General features: G+C 52.5%; 2 protein-coding genes across 6 annotated transcripts in view; one reads left to right on the top strand and one right to left on the bottom strand.

Moving 5' to 3' along the window:
• The window catches only part of Plch2 (phospholipase C eta 2), a 78,774-nt gene extending 76,808 nt beyond the window's left edge, over positions 1-1,966 (top strand). For 4 of the 5 annotated variants that reach the window (XR_004944286.1, XR_004944288.1, XR_004944287.1 and 1 more), the window contains one exon: positions 142-202. Coding sequence is in view for 1 of the 5 variants with exons in the window: in XM_036179955.1 (XP_036035848.1) it covers positions 142-1,436 (1,295 nt within the window). In the remaining 4 variants the exon portion in view is untranslated. Of the gene's footprint in view, positions 1-141 lie in introns of all 5 variants that reach the window. The other variant, XM_036179955.1, reaches the window with a different exon arrangement.
• On the bottom strand, positions 1,683-21,675 carry Pank4 (pantothenate kinase 4 (inactive)). Its single transcript, XM_036179956.1, has 19 exons — positions 21,531-21,675; positions 16,110-16,192; positions 15,521-15,735; positions 15,077-15,260; positions 14,793-14,885; positions 14,324-14,477; positions 13,770-13,951; positions 13,091-13,172; positions 12,751-12,851; positions 10,467-10,622; positions 8,766-8,878; positions 8,486-8,573; positions 7,782-7,933; positions 6,965-7,020; positions 6,734-6,783; positions 6,117-6,221; positions 5,559-5,659; positions 5,371-5,439; positions 1,683-4,691 (listed from the first exon to the last, which is right to left on the bottom strand). The coding sequence occupies exons 1-19, from the start codon at positions 21,652-21,654 to the stop codon at positions 4,478-4,480; spliced, it is 2,322 nt and encodes a 773-aa protein (XP_036035849.1). The 5' UTR covers positions 21,655-21,675; the 3' UTR covers positions 1,683-4,477.
• Between the last annotated feature and the right edge of the window lie 772 nt (positions 21,676-22,447).

Below are 22,447 nucleotides of genomic sequence, written 5' to 3'. Positions count from 1 at the left end.
CCCTCCCTCCCTCCCTCCCTCCCTCCCTCCCTCCCTCCCTCCCTCCCTCCCTCCTCTGTTCCACTTGTCTGTAATTTCTCCGTTTTTGTCCTTCTCTGTATATCCCTCTGCCTCTTGTCTCCCATACCTCTTTCCCCACAGATACTCGCCTCTTCCCCCTGCAGCGGCCCATCTCCCCCCTGTGCAGTCTGGAACCCATTGCAGAGGAACCAGCCCTGGGCCCTGGCCCCCCACTACAGGCAGCTGTCCCCACAGGTCCTTCTCACGAAGGGCCCCAGTGCCCTGTAGAACCAGGAGCCAAAGTGACCAGCCCCCAGCGGACAACTCTGGGAGCCTTTGGAACCCTCCAGCTCAGGACCGGGGGCAGTAGGGACAATGAAGAGCCACCCTTAAAACCACACAATGGTGGGATCCCCAGTGGGCCATGCGAGGGGACCTCTGGCAGACAGACAGACAGCAAGAGCCGCTCCTGGGCCCTGAGCCACCTGCCAGTGGTTAGAAGGGCCAAGAGTGAGGGCCAGGTACCCTTGGAGCCCTCTCCCATGCCTGCAGTGTACTCAGATGCTACAGGAACTGACAGGTTATGGCAGCGGCTGGAGCCTGGCAGTCACCGGGACAGTGTGTCCTCATCCTCCAGCATGTCATCCAGTGACACTGTCATAGACCTCTCATTGCCCAGCCTGGGCCTCTGCCGCAGCCGAGAGAGCATTCCGGGGGTCTCTCTTGGACGCCTGACCCCACGGCCCAGCTTAGCCTCAGCTGCCCATCCTGACCTGCCTCCCGTGACCAAGAGCAAATCAAACCCCAACCTGCGGGTTGCCGGTGGGCTGACTCCTGCACCTGATGAGCTGCAGCCCCGGCCTCTTGCCCCACGGCTGACCAGCCTCCACCCACGGCCACCCTGGCATCACCTCCCCTTGGTAGGCCTGCAGGACTGCCCAGTGTCTGCCAAGTCCAAGAGTCTGGGAGACCTGACAGCTGATGACTTTGCCCCTAGCTTTCAGGGCAGCGCCAGCAGCCTGAACTGCAGCCGGGGTGTGGTGCAGCAGGTGCTGGAGCCAGGTTTGCGGCGAGATGCTCTCACAGAGCAGCTACGCTGGCTCACTGGCTTCCAGCAAGCTGGGGACATCACATCACCCACCAGCTTGGGCCCAGTTGGGGAGGGGCCTGTAGGGGGCCCCAGCTTCCTAAGGAGATCCTCCTCCCGCAGCCAGAGTCGCGTGCGTGCTATTGCCAGCAGGGCCCGCCAAGCTCAGGTGCGCCAGCAGCGTCTAAGAGGCCTGGATTCACAGGGTCCCCCAGAGGAGGAGCGGGGCACTCCTGAGGGTGCCTGCTCTGTAGGTCATGAGGGATGCGTGGATGTGCCAATGCCCACCAAAGGAGCTCCTGACCAGCTGTGTGGTGCTGCTGATGGCCGGCTGCTGCTCAGTCTTTGACCCTGCCTGACTCAAACTCAATGCCTTCCCTGTGACTGCCTGCAGGGGAGGCTGGCCTCAGTCCACCCTTTGCTCAGGAAATGAAGCCACTGGGTCCCCAAAGCTGTTGTGCCCCACTCACTGTCTGTGGAGCACCCAGTAGCCTCCCCTTCAACCTTAGCTGTCCTCTTGTCTCTGATCCTAGAAAGCAAGGAACAGCACTGTCCACCTGTCCTAGTGGGCAGATTCCACATTTTAAGATACATACACAGAGAGCTATTTAACTTTTTAGAACCAAAACTTACACAATATTACAATGATTCTGAGCCCTTTCCCACTGTTCCACCTGGTGTGTGGCCCTGTGGTGTGTGGTGTGTTTTGCTACCTGCTTTGTGCTAGTACCCCAGAATGCCTGTGACATATCCACAACTGCTAGGATGTTTCTCCCTGTCCCCCACCCCACTGTGCATCTGGCTTGTTCTAAACAAACCACCCAGCAACTGTGTAAACTCGGGAACACAACTCCCCCAATAAATGCATCAGGCCTGTTCTGTGTGGGCTCACCTTGCTCCCTTCCCTTCTGGGCTACTTCCTGCTGCTGCTGCTGCTGCAGCTCTGTCCTCAGAGGACAGAGCAGAGTCTTCCAGGGTAGGCCTAGGTAACCCTCTCCTCATGCCTAGGCTCCCAGCCAGAGGCCCCCACTGTGGGTGCTTTGCCCCTGGAGCTTTAGGGAAAATGGTTCCAGGCCTTTTCACCTCCTGGAAAGTTGTTGTGCCGCTATGGGTGAGGCCATAGCTTCTCCTGGGACCTTCAAACCCACTGTTGACTGAGGTAGCTCCACGCAGCCCTACTGGGAAAGACATACCTGTGGGGAGGCTACTCTGCCCTCACTGTTCTCTGCCACAGGCAGGGCTTGTATCAAACTATTCGAGCTCGGCAAGCCCAGGGAGGGGTGCCTGTCTATCTCAAATCCAGCAGGACCTCTTGCTTCCTTAACCTGTTGTACCTTGGGCAGGTGGGCACCGTGGCCTGAGCAGAAATGTGGTGGTGGTGGTGGTGGTGGGGTGGATTGCCTGCCTGGGGCCAGTGAGATGGCTCAACCTGAAGAACTGCTATGCCAGCTTGGTGACCAGCATCTAACAGTGGGGTAGTACACATGTGCACATGGCAGGGGTGCAGGCAAGAGCAGGCCATGGGTATGGAGCAGACTCTCTACTTTGGCTAAGAAAAGGGTAGAGGCCGCAGGTTGGGGCTGTGGGATGTGACAAGTATTTGGCCACAGGCTGAGGTGGGGACACAGGTAGGTCCCAGGGGAAGGATATATGTTAGGCAGTACTAACTTATGCTCAGAGCCCCAATCACCTCTGCTCATCTCTTCCCTTCGGAGGGCCCAGCTAAGGCAGACCAAGGGCCGTCATAACTTGGCCTCAGGGTGGGCCTGTAGTCACCCAAAAGTGGGACTGGGAATGAGACTATCTTTCCAGTTTGGATAGTTCCAAGACCCAGCTGGGCCTGCCTCACTGCCTGGAGTTCAAGAAAGGCAGGAAGCCTACCCCCATCCACGCTGGGGACCAAGGAACATACCCCAATCTGTGAATGGGGACTTCTAACATTAGATCCCTGGCTTGGGGCCTACAGCTATCTGAGCTGATGATTTGAGGCCCCTGGGCTGGGCTGGAAGTAGGCCCTGGACTCAAAACAGCTGATTGCAGAACCCCAGGATGTTGCTTGTTGAGGTGCCTGCTGCCCCCTGGTGGCTATCTGTGGGAGGGCCAGGCATCAATTCTGCTACTCACCTACAGGCATTGCATAATGGCTGGTACACAAGGGGGTCACTGCCACTACACAAATCATAGATGTTACAGCCCACATCAACATTCCAGGGCAGGTTGCAAAGACATTAGATAGGGCCTGAAATGGCCACTGAAAACCTCTAATGGCAAGGAAAAGGGGTGGGGATCTGGGTACAGGCCCTATCACATTGCTTTATCCAGGTTGTCACTTTCATTGGCCCAGAACTGAGTATGCTGGATGCTGGAGGTCCTAATGGAGAACAAGAGAAAGGCAGAGCAGCAGCTACCACCATGAAAGGTAACACTCAGCTGGGTGATAAGCATCTGGCTGTGGCTCTTGGTTGGTCTGTTTCTTTCCATCCGGGGGACCCAGTAGAGCTGGTGTCGGCCTCTTCAGTATCTCTAACAGCTCAGATGCCAAGAACAAGCCCCCACTGTGAGAACTGGAGCCCAAGGCTCCACCCCTGTACCTGTGCAGTCCTGTGAACACCTAGGTGTTCTAGGCTCTACCACACATCCTCAATGTGTGGCTGTTCATGGCCACACATCCACCCCTGGGGGGGGGTCAAGTCAGTTAAGGAAGGAGTCCAAGAGCCTTGTGTACACCTGAGGCATCACAGCATTCCCAGGCGCCAAGCCCTGGGGACTGGAATCAAAGCCACAGTAACAAAACCCATACAGGTTGCTGGGCTCTGCCCAGCTCCCTCCAAGAACCCTTGAGGGTCCTTCATGATAAAGCCTCCTCTCCACCAGCTCTTGAAACAGGAGTGCTGCTTAGCAGCTGGTACTATTCCCAGCAGCTGGGTCAGCAGATGGACTGGTGTTTGCTCCTTCTGAGTCAAGAAACAGGATGGGAAAAACACTGGGACCCAAGGAGGTGATGGAACAGAACTGGAAGTTCAGCAATCAGCAGCTCCAGAGGTGACAGAGGAAGTCAGCTGGGGCTGCCACAGATCACTCGGGACTGTGGGCATTTTCTCAGCAGCATGTAGAAAGCGTATCTGGTCTTTGGGAGACCTGCTGTGCCAGGCACTGTTTCCTACCAGATGAATACATGTGTATTTATATATTTATATATATGTATATATATATATAAAAGATTATTTAACAGTTAAATACATTCCAACACAAGTGTCCCACAGGACAAATGCTAGGTTGGGTGGCCCTGGTACACGTGCTGTCTGTTGGTCACAGAAGCATAGTATCAACACTCTGCTGTGATTCCTCGCAGACGAGGGACAGGCAGATAGGTCTGGCAGGGTGGGCGTCTCACTCGGCGGGAACCTCGTATTTGAAGATGACACTGAAGAGCTGACCACCTAGTCGCTCCGCCAGCCAGGCATTCTTCACCACCGCCAGCTTGAGGCTCTCACAGCGCAGCAATGCATGGTAGTTGGTGTGGATGGCACGGCCCATTCCCTCGATGACCACCAGGTCCGCACCACGCTCCCGTACCAGCACGGCCAGCCCCTTGTCTAGGCGGCTTCAGGGAAGAAGGTGGCAGCGAGGTTGGGCAGGGGGCTGGCCACAACCTGCCCTGAGCACACCTTGGTGGACACCAACCCTGTTCCCTTGAAAGTGGCAACCAGCAAGAACATGGGGACCTCTCCCCAGTGCCTCCAGCCAAGGCATGCCTAAGCCCAGCCTTCTAACAGTGGCCAGGAGCTCCACTTCCAGCACTGCCTGGCTTCCCTAATGCCCACATTTCTGACATGTCCTTGGTCTAGTACAGTGCAATTCTTTGCAGAAAACACTAAAGGAAGGCCCAGCAAGATGGCTCAGTGGGTTTAGACACTTTCCGCCAAGCCTGATGACTTAAGTTTGATCCCCAGAGCCGACATGGGGAAAGAAAAGCTCCCCCTGCAAGTTGTCCTCTGCCTCTACACATGCTGCGGCCCTCACACATAGAATCACAATAAGTAAATGACAAGGAAATAAATGTTAAAAGAAAAAAAAAAAGCACTGGAGGACATGACTGCCTGTGGGAATGATGGGGCAGAGCCCCATGCTACAGGAGGGTCCCAAGGCCTAGAGCCTGGGTCAGTTACCCATCTGCCTTACAGGCCACAGGAAGAAGTGACTACACAGGTCATATTTAGGTCATGCAGCAACATGGCTGGTTTGGGTACCTTGCAGAGCAGGAGGGAGGAGGGCTGGGTTACCTGAGATCTAGGCATGGCGAGCTGGAACCAGTCTGCACGAGCAGCAGCCTGTCTTCTCTGAGTGCAGAGCTATAGAAAACCAGGCAGTCAGGCCTAGGAAAGCCCACCCCCCAACCCTTCTTTGCATATCTCCCAGTACCTCTTAGGTCCACCTCCTGCCTGGCTCAACATGGGAGGCCAGAACCTACCAGACGATGGGGTCCATGGCTGCAATGCGTTCTGCCACAATGAGGGACTCACTGTAGGTCACATCGTTCAGGGCAGGGCCTGAGTTGCATGCCAAGATGACCTACGGTGGGGGCAGCAGCTCTTTAGAACCTGGGCTGTTACTTATGTGGCCAAAACTCACCAAGCTGTCCCTGGCAGGTTCCAAGCAGCAGCCAACTGGGCAGCAGGGCCCCAGACAATCTCAGGGCTCTGTGGCTTTTGAGAGAGGCAGGGCTGTGCTCAGAGCATGCTTTATTGCCTCTCATCCCATCCTCAGCCTGCCTCCTGGAGCAGGATAACCTCTCATGTATTCCCAAGTCTCTGGTAAATGCCTTTCCAGGAAACAGGAAGCAGAGAGAACCCAGGCTTTAAGCTACATCCCACACCCACAAGCCCAGGTGCTCCCTGGCCTCACCTGCACTCACCTGCCACAAACGTAGGAGCTCTGACCACTGCCAGAAGCCCACAGCAACGCCAACCCCACCAACAGCGGAGAAACCCAGGGGAAGGGTTCCCACCCACCCAGCCTTTTCACTCACCTCTGTCCCTCTAAAGAGTAGCTCCCTGACAAAGGGGAAGACTCCCAAAATGATGTCTATTCCACTGTTATCTGCGAAAATTAAGGCACATTTATGAGGGGGCCCCTGTAAGACAAAACCAGGACGTTCAGTTGGGAACAGATGCATTCAAGCGTTTCACACACCACTGTACTCTACACCCCGTACAGCCCCCACAGGGGCTGGGTCCAGGCACAGGGTCTCAAAGCATAAGAGGCGATAGGGATAGAGCAGTCTGTCCCAAGGCCAGGTGACCCAGGCAGTGGTCACTGCAGGAGGTTATGCAGGGAGTGGGGACATCTTCCTTCCCTGTGGTGCTGGGAATGGAACCCAGAACCTCATACAAACCAAACAATTTTCTTTTACTGAGTCACACCTAAGCCTAGAATGGGTACTTCTGACATTAGATTCTCAGCTGGGGGCTTGTGAGTTCTAAGTGGTGGGCTACAAGGCTATTATACCTGTGTCCCAGGCCACTAGGGGCAGGGGGCTGCTACACCCACCTCACAATAAGCCCAATGCCTTTGGTAGCCACCCTTCTTGGCCAGGTCCAGATCTGTTCCAACCCCCAAGGGCAGAAGCAGAGGCACCTTACGTACCTTTAACCTCTGGAGCCACTTGGTGTAGGAATCCACGAGCCAGGGCCGTTCTGAGGAGACAGGAACTCTAGTCAGGGAAGCTGAGGCACAGTGCCAACGGCTTGTTCTGACAATCCAAGTCCACATGATCACACAGCACCAGGTGGAGTTACTCCTGCCCCACTGCCTAACTTCTTCTACAGAGCCAACCACCCACCCACACGGCACCAAAAGCGCCCATGGTATCCATACCTTGCAATTTTCTCTTTGCTTCTTCAAACCCAAACTGGGGGTCCGATTCAAGGACACTGTGTAGAGAAGAGAAAACTAAAATGAAGCAAAACCCACAAAGCAAGCATTCCAGCCCAAGCCAGCATCGTGAGGTGTCTCCCAGCCCTGTAAATGCTGGAGCACAGCATTTACAGTCAGTGGCCAGCCCGGCTTGAGGCAGAGCAGACTGCAGACATGAACAAATCCCTTCAGGGGCTCAGACCTGCTCAGAGCAGTGGGGCTAGCTCCCTCTATGACTGGCAGCCTTGGTTGCCAACCCCGCTACCACACACTGGGGCCTGCACCTCACATGGGCAGCTGTGAGGAGGGTGAGGTAGGAAGAGTGAACGACCCTTTTCAGTGTGGACCCACACCAGCTAAGTAGCATGGTCACCCAATGAGGCTCAGGCCTGGGGTGAACTACATGGAGATAACAACTCTACAGTTGTTCAGTGTTCCTTAGAAACACACTTGTTCCAGTGTCCAGCTAGTGCCAACACCTTTGTAAGGCCCTTGGTTCCATCAGACACTAAGTATCATCAATTTGTATTTACTAACTATGAATTTGGACTTTTACTTTGGAAATGTCAGTCCTAAAGCTCAGATTTACCTCCCTATGACATGTGCCTGCCCAGAAAACCTCCAGTAGCACGAGGACCCATGACTTTGGGCTCTTGTCCATCACTGTTAAAGTAGGGCTTGCCCAGAACAAGATGGGTCTGGGTCTAGATAGCCTGGTGGCAGGATAGCATACTTTAGACACAGAATAAACCATTTCTAAGCCACCTCAGACACCTACTCAGATACGGCCTTGGCTCCCCAGTCGAAGACATTCCCGGCTAATAGCCCCTTCACCAGGGCCAGCTGTCGCTCTTCCCAGCCTAGTGAGTCCAGTGAGCGTGTCACACTCTGAAAGCATTTTAGTGCGAGGCCGTTTTCTTTCTGCTTCACCTGGGGAGACACAGCGTTGCTTCATTAGTGCTCGTTCTGGAGGTGGCCCTTACCACTCTTTGCAGCTTCTGGGGTTTCCACATGGCGGGTGAGGAAGAAGGCTCACTGAGGATGCAAACACTGACTAACAATACCAGGGAGGTGAAAGGGACACTTGCTGTCATGCTCCTGAGAGGTGCCACCTCTTAGGGCTGACCCACTAGGTGTACCATGTTACTTACTGATTTGGGGCAGTCCTTATGCCTACATGGTGTTGGGTGAGGCAGAGAGGCGCTTTGGCACAAAGTAATTGGAGTCAGGGGGGCGGAGGATATGCACCCCAGAGGCCACTGTGCATGGGTATGTGAGGAAGGGACAGGATGCCTGATATCAGGGAAGGAAGGGCCCACAGCTCCCAGCCAGAGGATCTATCACATGGAGCTACAATGGCTGCACCCTAGCTCCTAAGTAGAGCTGTCCACTGAGAACAAGCCAGTGGGCTCAGACCTCCTGAGCTTGGGCACAACAGAATCCTGCTAAGTCCTCTGCATCCTACCTGTGGCCAGGGCTCACCTTGGAGTAGGGGTCTGGGAAGTTGAACTCATTCAGACAGTGCTCTCTCGTGTCCAACAGGCTGCGCACAGTCAGTGTCCCATAAGCACTGGGGACAGAACCAGGATGGAGTGTGACTGAAGAAGACAAGCCTCACAGAGCCCAGTAAGCCCAGTAAGGCCCTGCACACACCCAGAAGAGATCAGACCACATGGGCTTCAGCCTCCCACCAAACCAGTTGGGACCCCCATGCCAAGAAGGGGCCTATAGGCAGGGGCTGGCCTGGGGTCATAGGACTCACAAGGGCTGGTGCCGCAGCGTCTGCAGTTTGCTCCAGTACTTCTGCCGGAACTTCTCTGCCCTCTCAGCTGCATCTATGGATTCTGGCTGGCTGGCCACAGCTCGCTTCACCACCTGCCAACAGCAGAGGGCTCAAATAAGTTATGGCCCACCCCTGAGCAAATTACCCAGAGGTAGGTACAGCCCAAGGTAGGCATAGGCTGGTGGGGCTCTGCCTAGCTGTGCTGGAGCACACCTTGCACAGCTAAAACCAGTGTCTACAGCAATACTGGTGATGGCCCTGTGTGTCTGGTGTCCTGGCTTTTAAAGACACCACCCTTGCCAAGCATCCTGCTGCTGCTTTGGGATACAGGAACAGACTGCAGGACCTCACTGGCAGCTACAAAGAGTAAGGCTCTGATTTACGTCCACCAACAGGGGCTGTTTGGGGTCCAGGGCTGTGCCCCTCACTCAGCACATACCCAGATGCCTGAAAGAGGGCTAGGTATTCCTACTGTGGCCACAACCACCCAGCCTGCCGAGCCCTGCCCCGACACCTCCCAGGGGCTAGCTCTACCACCACACACAGTGCTGGCACTGGACAAGGCAGAAGATACACACAAGGAGGCATATGGTTTGAATTTGAAGTGTCCCCAAAGCAGCCCATGTGTTGAAAGCTTGGTCCCAGAGTTCAGGTGGACTTTTGGAAGGTGACTGGATCAAAAGAGCTCTTCACCAATGGAGGAATCCATTGATGGACTCAAAATGTTAAGACGATTATGAGGTAGAATATGGGAGATGGGGCCTGGTTGAGGAAGTAGTCACTAGGGGCTTGCCTTTGAAAAGTGTGTGTATGTATGTATGTATGTACGTACGTACTGAGATAGGATCTCACTATGTAGCCCTGGCTGGCCTGAACTCACTATGCAGACCAGGCTGGCCTCAAACTTGATGAGATCTGCCTGTCTCTGTATCCTGAGTATTGGGTGCAAAGGCATGTGCCACCACACTAGCCTTGAAGAATGTACCTTGCCCTGGCCCCTTCCAATTTCTCCCTCTCTGCTTCCTGGTTGCCACAGGGTGGGCAGCTATGCTCCGCCATGCTCTGCCTCTGCAATGCTTCATCTCACCACAGGCCAACAAGGGGCCAGAATACCATAGGCTGCAACCTCTGAAGCTTGAGCCAGAAGTTCTTCCTGTTTCTGTCAGATTCTGACAGACAACAGAAAAGAACAGGGTAGAGGTCCCACAGCAACACAGAATCCTATTCATGTCAAAATCAGATCAGAGGCTTGGTGGCACAGGCTGCTATAAATCGCAACCCTCAGACAGCTGAGGCAGAAGGATCATTGAGTTTGAGGTACGTCTAGCTACATAGTGAGTTTCAATCCAGCCTGGACTACGGAATAAGACCCTCCTTCCAAAAACTGCCCAAAACAGAGGTCTGTGTGATGGCTTGCCTTTTGAAAAGATGTAAACAGTAAAAGCACGTAGTGTTCTGTGGAAACTGCTTCACTAAATCATGTCCTCCCCCCAATACATTCTACCTGAGACAGAAATATTCTTTCCTTACTAAGACCACATGGCTTCTGGAAAATTCCCCTGCCCTCTTCCGCCTCCTTTCCCCTGTTGACTCTCATAGGGATGGAGCTAGCTAAGCCCTAGAGAGCAGCCCAGGTGCTCTAGAGACCACATGGGCCACTTGCTGTGTCTTGAGCCTTACCCCATCCAGGGCTTCCTCAAAGCAGGTGAGCCAGTATTGGCGGGCCAGAGCATCGTCGGTGAGGTCCACTGTGTCAGGTACATAGGAGGATGGGTCCAGAAGGAGGGGCAGGTTGACCAGGGGCCTCTCTAGCCGGTCCATCTCCAATAGGTCAAACTAGGAGGACAAGAAGAGGTTGGTGGAAAAGTCACTGTCAGAAAGATCACAATCCTGGTGTAAGCTCTGCCTTTAGCTCCCACCTGCCTCATCTCTGAGCCTCCTCTTGCAGCCGCCAGCCAGACTTCCTGGATTCAGCCCATTGCTTGGCAGTGGAGTGGGTCCCCTACCCTCCCCCTGAATCAACACCCCTTGGCCGTCACCCTTAATTCCGCAGCAGTTTGTGGTTCCTAACTGGCCCCTTGGCTGCTCTGATACCAGCTCATGCTGTTTCTCCCAACACTCAGCTTGAGTTGCATCTCTAGTTCTCAACAAGCCCTGTTCCTGCTGTTCAGTGCTGAGGATCTACAGTACTAAATTCCCAATAGCCCTCTGACTCCCAGCCTTGTCCGCCTAAGTGCCGTGCAGACTCGCTGGCACATGCCTTGGTCTCTGTCCTGTGCACCTGATTTGCTGTCTGCAAAGCACTACAGGGCTGTTCCTTATATACTTATATAGTGGCCCTAGGATGCAATCAGTAAGACCATCTACTTTAGCAGCCCCATGCACCCCATGGCTGCTGGTGCCAAGCTCATGAGTGTTCTGGAACCATCACTCGCCCCACTGGCACTTTCTCTTTTAAGTTGAGAGGAGCTGAATCAGCACGTATACAGCAGTGAGGTAAACATGCCCAGCAGCAGCTCTAGCCCCAGAGAAACTATCAAGAGACAGAGTCAGCCTAAGCGTGACCTCTGCTCCAAGGCCACCTCTTTCTGACCTACCAGCCACATCACACCCTTGAACTCAAGCCCTTTCAGCCAGGGGATTTCAACTGCAATGACTGAACATAAAGTCTAGGTAAGACTCAGCTTGTAAAGAGCCACAGAGACAAATGCTTGCAAAACCTAGGAACACACAAGTGGTAAGGTTAGCAAGAAAGGTCTGAGAAATCCCCAAACTGACCAGAAAGGGGCAGGGATCACCTAATTAACCACTGGCTTACCACGAAGCACCCCAGGCTCAGTACTCTCTGCACACAAGGACACAGCATTCTAGGCTTTCGCTATTTGTTAACATGCTACCAAGTTTCCCACTCTGCAGGTTTTGGCATTGCCTGCTGGCAGAGATCTCAAACCTTAGTTCTGTCTCTTGGCAATATAAGCCTCAAATGGCTGCTCAGCACCTGCATGCCAGACACGATACCCTAGCACAGGCTATGCTGGCCCCAAGGTGTGGAACAGAGCTGGGTAAGTGCCACTCACCCTGCCATGCTCTACTGAGGGAAGCATGAGCCACCCTTCAGCTAGACAGAAGGACGGCCTTGATTGCTTTTGTCTCCCTTCATTTTGGAATCCATGTGGCAGGCCTCAACACAGCCACTTGATGAATTAAAACCAAGGCTGGAAGATATCCATTTGAGCAGCAGTTCCCCGCCTGGCCTGGCCCACTGACAAGTGCACAGGGGTATGCTCTCTCTGGAGAGGCCTGGGCTCACTACCAAGGGTGCTGTGTCCACCATAGTACTTGCAACCTTGTCCCAAGGATGGCAGCTTACTTCATGCTTCTAGTAGTTGCTTTTATTCCAACTGCTCTTTCTCAGATGTGTATGTTATCTGAGTTACAAAAGGTCTGTAGCCAATTGCCAGATGGCCAGACAGCTGGTAATATGGTGACTACACCATAGTGGACATCCAACCTGAGGATGCCTGGCAGGAACCCTCATCAAGAGGACTCTAACTAGGCATGTGCTAATGAGTCTCTTAACACATCAGCTCCACAGTGCTCAACCTGCCTCTGGCCAGGTAAGCCCAATGTCTATCATCACAGTGGACTTCAACTCACGTGGAGACTTGAGAAATGGGTCTAAAACATTCCAGGGAGAGCAGACTTCCCAACAAACACAAAGCTACTGACAGTGAGCTCAGACCAAGGGTAGGCCTATTCTCCACTTTTGCTGCAAACATGCTCACAGCTTCCGACTTGGTGCTGTACACAGGCCACCAGGCCTCTAGGGCTCCCAAGAGCCCTGGAAACCTCAGTGCCTCCTGTCCTCAAGTCTAACTTGTTATCAACATAAAACCAGCCTGTATGGTGAGCGGCCACAGCAGAGACGGCTGGGCAGGCTGCTCCAGAAGGGCCTGCTACTCACTGTGCCGCTCCTTGCCCGCTGTGCCGGGCACAGCTCGGGCGACGTGCTCATCAGCCCGGAGCTGGCTGCGTAGTTCTCACCCCAGCTGTACTGGTTAGGATCTGGAAAAACGAGAAGCTGGTCACCGTGTCAGCCTCGCCCTTGATTCAAAGGGAAAGCAGAGGAGGAAAAGGGACATGATCACTGGTCTATTTACACGCTAAGGGATTATCCCTTTTTGGGGCTTCTTCAAGCCTCATGCCCCGCCCCCTGCCCCCACTTTCCCACCCAGATGCCCAAGCAGGGGCACAGGCCACTCCCTGCACAGCCTGCCACTGCTCAGTGCAGTGACTCTACTCACTGTCTTGCTCGGCTCCTTTTAAAAATGCCCCGATGGCTCCCAGGTAGCCTTCGTGTCTCAGGAAGAGTGCCTGGACTTCGCCCTGCCCCATCCCAAGCCCACAGGTAACTCTGGTCAGTGTCCAGTAAGATCCACTCTGGACCCACCACACCAGCACACCAATTTCTGTAAGGTCATCTGATACCCTGCCAACAGATGGTACCTGCACGCCACAGGGTGGCCTGTTGACTGAGGAACCTGAGGGGAAGCCCAACTATACAAGGCTGCTTCGTGCTTGCTATTCCTAATCCCAAGCACCAACTGTAGCACTCCGATGGCCCAGACACCTCAGACCCACATGTCACTCTCCTCACTAAGGGACAGTCCCTGATTGCCCTTCATTGTAACAGGTTTACACTCAATGCACAGGATACTAAGCTGGCCAGGAGGAAGGTGCAGTTGACAGGTGGTCTGGGTGGGTGGGAGGGCCATCTGCCTGTGGGGCTTATCTTCCTGAGGAGCCTGATGGCAAGGAACTGTGACTGTGCCCTATCCCAGAGCCTCACATGTGCCCCTTGGGTGTGAAATGAGTTCTGATCTGCATGTCACCATTAGGGGAGACTTTACAGAGTATATTGGAGCAACTGGGATGAGCTAAGCCCACACCAGTGCCCAAGGACAGGAAATTGGCTACAGTCACCTTGGAGAAGAAGTTAATGCTGTAGGTGATGGTACGCATGGTCACAGGGTGGCCCCGGATGAAGAAGCCCCCAAAGTAGACCCTGTCCAAGCCGTGAAGCTTGGCGTAGAGACAGGCGAGCTGTCCAATGTCATTGCTGATCATGTGCAGCAGGCTCTTGGCCATGTCTTCTTTGGAGAACTCTGAGAGGGAAATGAAAACAGAATCCAGGGTGTGATGTGAGTACCCCCAGGTGACAGACAGCTGGAGGGTGAGGGGCACAGAGCTCTGGGATGTGAGGCGAGACTCAGTCTTGGATGAGTGAGAATTTTTTTCAAGATATCCTAATCACTTTTTCTAGTTTGCATTTCCTTGGAAACAGGCTGAGGAAGTTATCTGGCAACATTCTAATGAGTCAGAGCAGGCCTCTGGGAGGATGAGCCCTAGGGGCCCAGCAAGAACAGTCTCAGGGGATCTGTGAGGCTTGTCTCTCCACACTAGTGGGCAGAGTAATGCCCTGGGCACTGAAGCAGGCCATGCCTTGGTCACCATGAAGGGCAGATCCTGGCAGGTACCTCTGTCGGCAGTGGCTGACTTTCCAAAGCTGCTTGCGATGAGATTGCCACTCAGTCCCAGGGTCTGGTGGGCCCCACCATAAATGTCCTGTACCAGCATGTCAACGTTGGCATGCCGGCCTCTGGAGGCCAGCTGCAGCAGCTCATCAAACTTCTGTGGAAGCAGAACAGAGCAGGATAGTGAGAGGCCTAGCAGCTGGGGGAACCTCACCACCCTGGACACCAAAGAGGAGCCAGCCAAGTCTGATGTGAATGGTCCTTTCTCAGCACATGGGCAAAGGCAGGGGCTGGCAAGCTGGACACTAGCCCACTGAGCTGGCAGAATTCCAGTAGCTCAGAGCCTTGTCCTTCAGAGTATAACCAGCTCAGTCACAGGGATCTAAGACCAGGATAAAGCCTTGGGAAGAGCTTCTGCAGACATGTAGCAGGGACCTACTATGGGCCATCGCAGAGGTTCTGAAGAGGATACCTTTGTTTTGGTGAGCAGAGCCCCAAGTCCCCAGAAAGTGCCTCCTCCAATGGAGCTTCCACCAATCCACTCAAACCGGTCCTCAGTCTCCACCTGGGGAAGAGGAGGGCAGGCATATTAGGCTTTAGGCTACATGCCACACAGGCTGCTAGGGCACTGGGGTCATGCCAACAATGGTTCTGTCAAGTGTCAGACACGTCCCTATGCTCAGTGAAGGTTGTGACACAGCATGGACATAGCTAGCAGGTGCTAAGTCACTCAACAATCACTCCATGGACTCTTACCTTTACGATGGAGACTCCTGAGCCAATGTTGACCAGGAGGTAGGGGAAGATGTTGGGGTGATTTGTCTGAAATCGAAACTCTGGGTCTGAATCTTTCTGGTACATGAAAGCCTCATGTGGGATGTTCTTCAGCACGAAGTTGCACCCCTTAATCAAACAGGTCATTACATCCTCTTTGTCCACCCTGCCAATGAAAGAACACAGTTACAAGAATCAGCCATGGTGCACTTGCCAGGAGATAGCATAGAGCAGTCAGACTGTATCCACGAGGTCCCCAGCATGACCAAGCTTCAGCTTCCGTTCTTGACAGGTTTGCAGGTAGCAATCACACACACACACACACACACACACACACACACACACACACACACACACCGCCACAATCTGCAAAGTCCAGGGCTCTCCACCACACCACAAGTAACACGAGTAAGGTTTTCCACTCACTTCAGACGCAGCTTCTCCTCAATTAGGTCCTTGAACTTGTAGGCTCCACCCCCTGTGGCCTGGATGACCTTGGTTTCAGTGTTGACTAGGTGGTCTCTGATGAAATCCAGACAGGCTTCCATGTAAGTATTCTCAAACTTGATGAAATGCAGGCGAGCTGTGATCTCCTCCTGAACTGAGATCTCATAGGGTGGCTCATGGTCTTGTTCCATGTCCTGGAAAGAGTTAAGAAGTCTTTAAGACTCAAGAATCCACCCAGCACTTTAAGGCATTCACTCAACTGTGATACACAAAATACTTGATGTTAGCTTGAGCCAAGGCAGAGAAAGTAGAAGGAGGAAAGAGGCCTAGATAACCATGACCCTCAGAGAAGGACACTACACAAGGAGTAGGGGCAGGGAGGCATTCCCACAAAGGGTAGGAGCACTATACAAGGAGTCAGGGAAGAGCAATCAACTCCAGGACTGCCGGGTTAACACCTGTAAACAGCAGGAGATAACAAACAAAAGGGATGGTATGAAGTCCAAAGCCAGAGGGAAGCGGCTGCCCTATCCATCTCCACTGGTGCCTACCACCTCTCCAGGCTTACCTTTCCTGGGTGGTCAAAAGACCTCACTTTGGCTACTTTGTGCTGGACAGTAGAATAGTATGCCAACTTGGTCAGTGATCCACCTACAGGGGAAGACACAAACCAGGCAAAATTCAGAACAGGACAGAGGACCTTGAGGTCCACCTCCCAGAAGCTCTGAGAGGGCGTTGTGATGCGTCAGCAAACAGCCTCTTCCTTGAGCACTCAAGTCTGTGTGGACAAGGTGCTTAGTGCTATGTGAACTTAAAATCCCTGTGGACACAGGAGAGGAAAAGGAGATAAATCACCATGGTGTAGCATCTCTTCTTTACAGGTTCTGCCCCGCCCCCAGATTCTTAACTAATCTGAGTTCACAGTTTCCCTCCCCACTCACAAAGCAGAAATGGAGCCAACCTGCTGCCTCCAAGTGCATTCAGCTGTTGCCAGTTTCTAAGAAAATTTAGTTTTCAAGGGCTGGAGAGAGGCTCAGTTAATAAAGCTCTAGCCCTGCAATTGTAAGGGGCTGAGTTCAGAGCCCCAGAACCCAATGGGATAGTAGTATATGCTTGTAATCCCAGTAATGACAAAATGGATGGAAAAAAGACAAATTTCTAGTCTAGCCCATTTGATAAAGATCCAGGCCAATGAGAGGGAAAAGGCAGAAGGTGCCCAAGAACAGCCTGAATGTCCTCTGACTACCCTTCCCTACATACTCAGTTATAAGGCTTGGTGATGCAAACCTATAATCCCAGCTAGTTGGAGGTAGAAGCAGGAGGATCACAAGTTTTAGGCCAGCCTGGGCTACAAACTAGTTGGCCAGCCCAGGCAGCTTAGTGAGACCTGTCTCACAATAAAAAATAAAATGTGGCTTCCCTTTGTCCCCAGTTTACTCGTGGAGATCTCATCTATTTCCCTTTCCCAAGGCGATCTATGTGTCCCTCTTATTCCCCATGGGAGGCCTTACCCTCTTGGAGGAGGGCATAGGGGATGAGGGAGGGGAATGAGGGAGGGGGCTGAGGGAGGTGGGGGGAGGAATGAGAGGGGATCTGTGGTTGGTATGTAAAATGAATAAAAAAATTTTTTTAAATAAAAGACAAAATAAAATGTGGGCTGAGGTATAGAGGACTGGATGAAAATGTGGTATACTTATACATAGGATTTTTTTTCCAGCCATGAGAAGAATGATGTCATGTCATTTGCAGGAAAATGGAAACAATTGGAGATGATCATTTTAAGTGAATTAAGACAGCCTCAGGAAGACAATATGTATTCCTTTTGTGATTCATAGATTTTATATAGGTATATAAAACTATGTGTGTATACATATGACATAAAAGTAAAGGTAATGACATCTAGGGAGACCAAAGCTAATGAAAGGAGGGAGGGGCATAAGGGGCCATGAGGGGAACACCCCAACATACAAGACAAAGAGGGCTGGAATATAGCCCAGTGGTAGCTGTAGTTAAGAGTTTTCCTGCCTGGCCCAGTCAGGACAAATCTCTCTCACCCACCAGTCCCACAGTTGCTCAGACCCAACCAAGAAAGCATACAGAAACTTATATTGTTTACAAACTGTATGGCTGTGGCAGGCTTCTTGTTATCTACTTTTTCTATCTTAAATTAACCCATTTCTGCTTATCTATACTTTGCCACATGGCGTGTGGCTTACCAGTGTCTTTACATGTTGATTCTCATGGCGGCGGCTGGCGGTGTCTCCCCAGCCTTCTACTTCCCAGAATTCTCTTCTCTCTTGTCCCGCCTATACTTCCTGCCTGGCCACTGGCCAATCAGAACTTTATTTACACAGAGCGATATCCACAGCAGGTAGCACACTTGCTGCACTTGTGGGGTCCAGGTTCGAGTCCCATCACTGAAAGTAATGCAGTTTCAAGGCCCTGTCTTGACAGACCCCAAGTAAACTGACCCATCCACATTTGCCCCATCTTAACAAACCAGGATGGGCAATATACAGCATCTTTGAGAGACACAGGTCAACAGGTAGGGTTTACCTACACATAGGGACTGAGGGTCAGAGAGTGGCCCTCAGCATTCAGGACTGAGCAGCCCAAGGCTCAGAAGTAGACAAAGGAAATCAAAGGCTTCCACAGGACCTGGCTCTTTTGTTTGTTGCTTTTATGGATTTTATTTTTTAATTTTTGAGGTTTTATTTTTATTTTATGTGTATGGATGTCTAGCCTACATAAATGCTTGCGCATCACGTCCATGCAGTGTCTGTGGAGTTCAGAAGAGGGCATCAGATCCCCTTGTAAATAGAGTTACAGAAGGTTTTAGTTACCATACAGGTGCTGAGAATTAACTCTGGGTCCTCTGAAAGGATAGTCAGCATTCTTCACTGTTTGTCCTTTTCTTCAGTTCTGTTGTTGTTTCTGGTTTTCAAGAGGGTTTTTCTGTGTAGCCCTGACTGTCCTGGATTTCGCTCTGTAGACCAGGCTGACCTCGAACTCACAGATATCTTTCTGCCTCTGCCTCTCGAGTGCTGGTACTAAAGGTGTGTGCCACCATCCCGGAGGCAGCCCTATTGATTTTGGTCTCAGATCTATAGAGAACCATGTGCCTCTACCTCCCAAGTGCTGGGATTCAAGGTATGCATCTATCATCGATTCTGGAGTCACACAGGCTCTTGGCACCTTCACAAGGGCCCTGTCACCCATGGAACACTGTACACAGCCAGCCCCTGTGCTTCAGGAAAAGCATAAGGCCTCTTGTCCATGTGCACCACACACTCCAGGGAAAGCTGCCCAGAGTTCCAGAGAAGGCAACGCCAAGGACAAGCCCTGGCAGGCAGAAAAGGAACTTTCCAGTTTGTAATTGCAATTGCAGATTCACAGGCCTTCAAATGACACACGGGGAAAATAGCAATCTCAGCACTCCACTGCAGCTACACCTCTCAGAGGCCTGACAGAAACAAGGCGAAGGTCTCTCAGAGTGAAATGGCTAAGTTATTTCCAAGTGTTTGTTTTTATGAAAAAATAATAGACTACAAGGGAGCAGATACTCAATTTATAGGCATGTAGGACCATGGTGCTTGGAGGCAGAGCTCTCCCCTTGGTGAAACTAAAATAAGGCAGCCTGTCCCGTGTAACTAAGAATGACCATAATGCAGCCTTGCTTGTTTGGTTTAGTGAGTGTATCATAAGCTTAATCTCATCCCTGGCCACAGCTCTAAGCCTCCTGATCCCCTTTTCCTGCCCTCAATCCCAGTCTGTCCTCAGACTTGTCTGATTCTAAATGCTTGTCTAATTCACCTCTGAGGATGTACTGTTTCTGAAAAGACAAGGCTGTGCAAACAGATAGAACTGTACTTTAAGCAACTCATCAGGAATAACTGGGAGGCCAGTGAGATGGATCAGGTGCTTGCTGTCAAGTGTGATGACTTGAATTTGATCCCTGGACACACATGGTGGAAAGAGAGAACTGAATCCCACCAAATTGACTTTAACATGCACACCACAGAACCAAGGAAGGTCAGCACAGCCTAGCATTTCCTGGAGTCTCTTCCTGCCTGTGTGCCCCTCGGGACCTTCCCCACTGCTTGTGTTTCCAGGAGTGAATCAACCTAGTCGATGTGAATGTTGTTTTGCAGGTCCTGAGTTGTCGACCCCATTCTGAGAGTTGTGATCTCCCATCAGCTTCAGCCTTAAAAGGTCTGTCCTCGGGCTGGAGAGGTGGCTCAGAGGTTAAGAGCACTGACTGCTCTTGCAGAGGTCCTGAGTTCTATTCCCAGCAACCACACAGTGGCTCACAACCATCTGTAATGAGATCTGGTGCCCTCTCTAGCCTGCAGACATAGATGCAAGCAGAACACTGTATACATAATAAATAAATAAAATCTTTAAAAAAAAAAAAGTCCTCAGGAACAGTAAGCATGTCCTAAGCTCAGATCCAGGACCCAGGCTAGTGGAAGCTTTCAGAGAGAGGAGACAAAAATCAACTGAACATACCCCTGCAGTGTCCTTCTGTCAGGGTAGCCTGTGCTTGGCCTCAGGACCTTCAGTCTGGAGGCAACCCCCCACTACAGCTCATGCTTTGTGGCTACTGGTTCAATAGTCTCTGAGAGCCACATACATTATCCAAGGTGAACCCTATTTTCTCAACTGCCAGATGATGTTTGCAATCAACTTCAACTGCACTTCAGACATATTTATTTAATTGTGACTTCTTCCCAACAAACAAGTGTAAGACCACAGGACAAAGCACAAAACCTAGCTCAGGAGAGAAGGTTTCAGAAGCCTGGGGACAGCTGCCTTGGGGCCTTTGGAGAGGTCTGGTTGTGGACAGTTCCCTCTGCTGGGCCTGTAAGCTCACCATTTTCAGTCCAATATCCAGTCAGTCACCAAGTTATCTCAGGTGTTACTCGAATCTTTTCTAGTGCCTACTCCCCCAACACCAACCCACCCGAGTCCTTGATAAAGTGGGAGCTCAGACCAGGCCATCTTTGCTTTCTCATCCATTCCCCATTCCAAGAAAGGGCACCTCAGAGAGAAAATCAAAAAGCATGAGGGTAGAGAACATATTCAATATTCTAGAAGTAAAGATAATCTTTTCAAGTCTTTTAACAATCCAGACTTTACAAGGAGGCTAGGAGCCAACAACACATCCATTCATTCACCGAGTTAAGTCCAAGACAGTGGATGCTGCCCCGCTGTGTGGGCCTCACTGACCACGGGCAAAACGCCTGCAACAGATGGGTGCAAAACTCCCCAGTAACAGATGCACATAAGAGTGGTTGGAGGTTGGCCGGCTCCCATCCTAGCTGTACCATCTACGAATCGAATGACCCCCGAGCAATCTAGCCTCCTCCTATGCCTTGGTTTCCACATCTGCACAGAGGGACGATGACAGAATCTCCTTGTTAAGAGTATGAGGCAGCCCAATGCGGAGGGGGTCTAAGGCCGGCCTGTAGCCGGTCGGCAGTGAGGTCAACCACCAGGCACGCAGGAGGAGGTGGACGTAGGAGGTAGTGCAGGTGCCCAAAGCCACGGAACACGCTGGGAGCTTTACCACCCAGTGCAAGACGAAGTGTCCCGGGTCCCACGACTCGACCGCTGTCTGGGAAGCGGGAGCTCCGACGAGGTAGCCGCGGGGCGGTGAGCAGCCAGATCCCGGGGGATCTGAGTAGACCAGGCCATCCGCCCCGCCCGTCCCACCGCTGAGCCCTCACAATCAGCCGGCGCCGCGAGGACTACGAGGCCCGACATGCCCCGCTCCAACCGCGCAACGCCTAACGGGAGCTGAAGTCCCACAGCCGGCTCGATTCCGCACCTTAGCGCTGCAAACACTACAAGTCCCAAGAGGTTGTGCGGCGACCCGTGAGGCTGTGCGCATGGCCTGCGCCCCCGCCCTTCGTCCTTCCCGCCGCCCCCGCTAGCCGCCTTCGCCCACTGCCCTGGCTGCCCGCTCGAGTACCCGGTCCGTGGCTACCTATATCAATGGCGAAGCGCTTGGCGTTCTCCAGGTTGCGGAAGATCTCGTCGGGGGGTAGCGTGATGCTCTTGTCCAGACTGTCCCCGCCGCTCCCGCCGCCACTTGCTCCACGCTCCGCCATTTTGAAAGTGCCTGGCCAGCCTCATCAGCCATGGAGATATATGCGCATATAATTGACTGCTAAACGACAGTGTGCATAAATTATGCTAATGAGGGTCCCGCCCACTCCGCCTGTGCTGGAGACTATTCCTCTAGACTGTCCCAGACAAGCACCCTAGAGGCTGGGACTGCGAAAGAGAGTGCTGTTATTCTCCAAACTAATAACATGAAGCTTCTGGAATATTGTTCTTTCTCTGAGTTGTCTAGATGCTAACTTGTGTTGAGCCTGCCGATCCTGCTTCCAGACCACCTGGGTCTGCCTGCCGCCCTCCGGCTGTGAGGCTGGCCTTGCCAGCTGCTGTGATTTCTGAGAGGGTGACCCACCATCCTGATTTCCCACAGACATGGGACTTTCAATGCTAAAACTCCCATGTAAATTGGAGTAGTTTTAAGGACCCTACAATCAGGAGTGCCTAGCCATGGGGAAAGTGATTGTGTGTGTGTGTGTGTGTGTGTGTGTGTGTGTGTGTGTGTGCGCGCGCGCGTGCGCAGACTGAAGCTGGGAAAGATGGGCACTTTTATGACAATTTGCGGAAAGTATAGGGGAAAGGAGGTGCCTGGAAGAGGGGGCAGGGCTCCAAAGTGGAGGTAACCTGGAGTTCCCGCTGACTTAAGTCCCTTGAGAGCATTGTGTCCGCAAGAGGCCCACCACATAACTTAGCTCTTGCTCTTGGGTTCTGTCTGCATTCTGTGTCACTCACTGACTGGCAGGCTCATGGAGCACAGGGTTGAGGCAATGCACAGCTCAACTGCCA

This window comes from Onychomys torridus, chromosome 2 (genome assembly GCF_903995425.1).
Source record: "Onychomys torridus chromosome 2, mOncTor1.1, whole genome shotgun sequence".
Taxonomy (NCBI): domain Eukaryota; kingdom Metazoa; phylum Chordata; class Mammalia; order Rodentia; family Cricetidae; genus Onychomys; species Onychomys torridus.
Note: the sequence above shows the minus strand (reverse complement) of the source record. Positions and strands in the feature narration are given on the sequence as shown.

What these genes read in the sequence shown, in the direction of transcription:
- Pank4 (XM_036179956.1), bottom strand. Translation starts at nt 21,654, where the DNA reads ATGGCGGAGCGTGGAGCAAGTGGCGGCGGGAGCGGCGGGGACAGTCTG. An exon ending in CAGGAGTCTCCATCGTAAAG is followed by an intron (nt 14,886 to 15,076) that starts GTAAGAGTCCAT and finishes CCTCTTCCCCAG; the next exon opens with GTGGAGACTGAGGACCGGTT. An exon ending in GTCAGCCACTGCCGACAGAG is followed by an intron (nt 13,952 to 14,323) that starts GTACCTGCCAGG and finishes TTTCCCTCTCAG; the next exon opens with AGTTCTCCAAAGAAGACATG.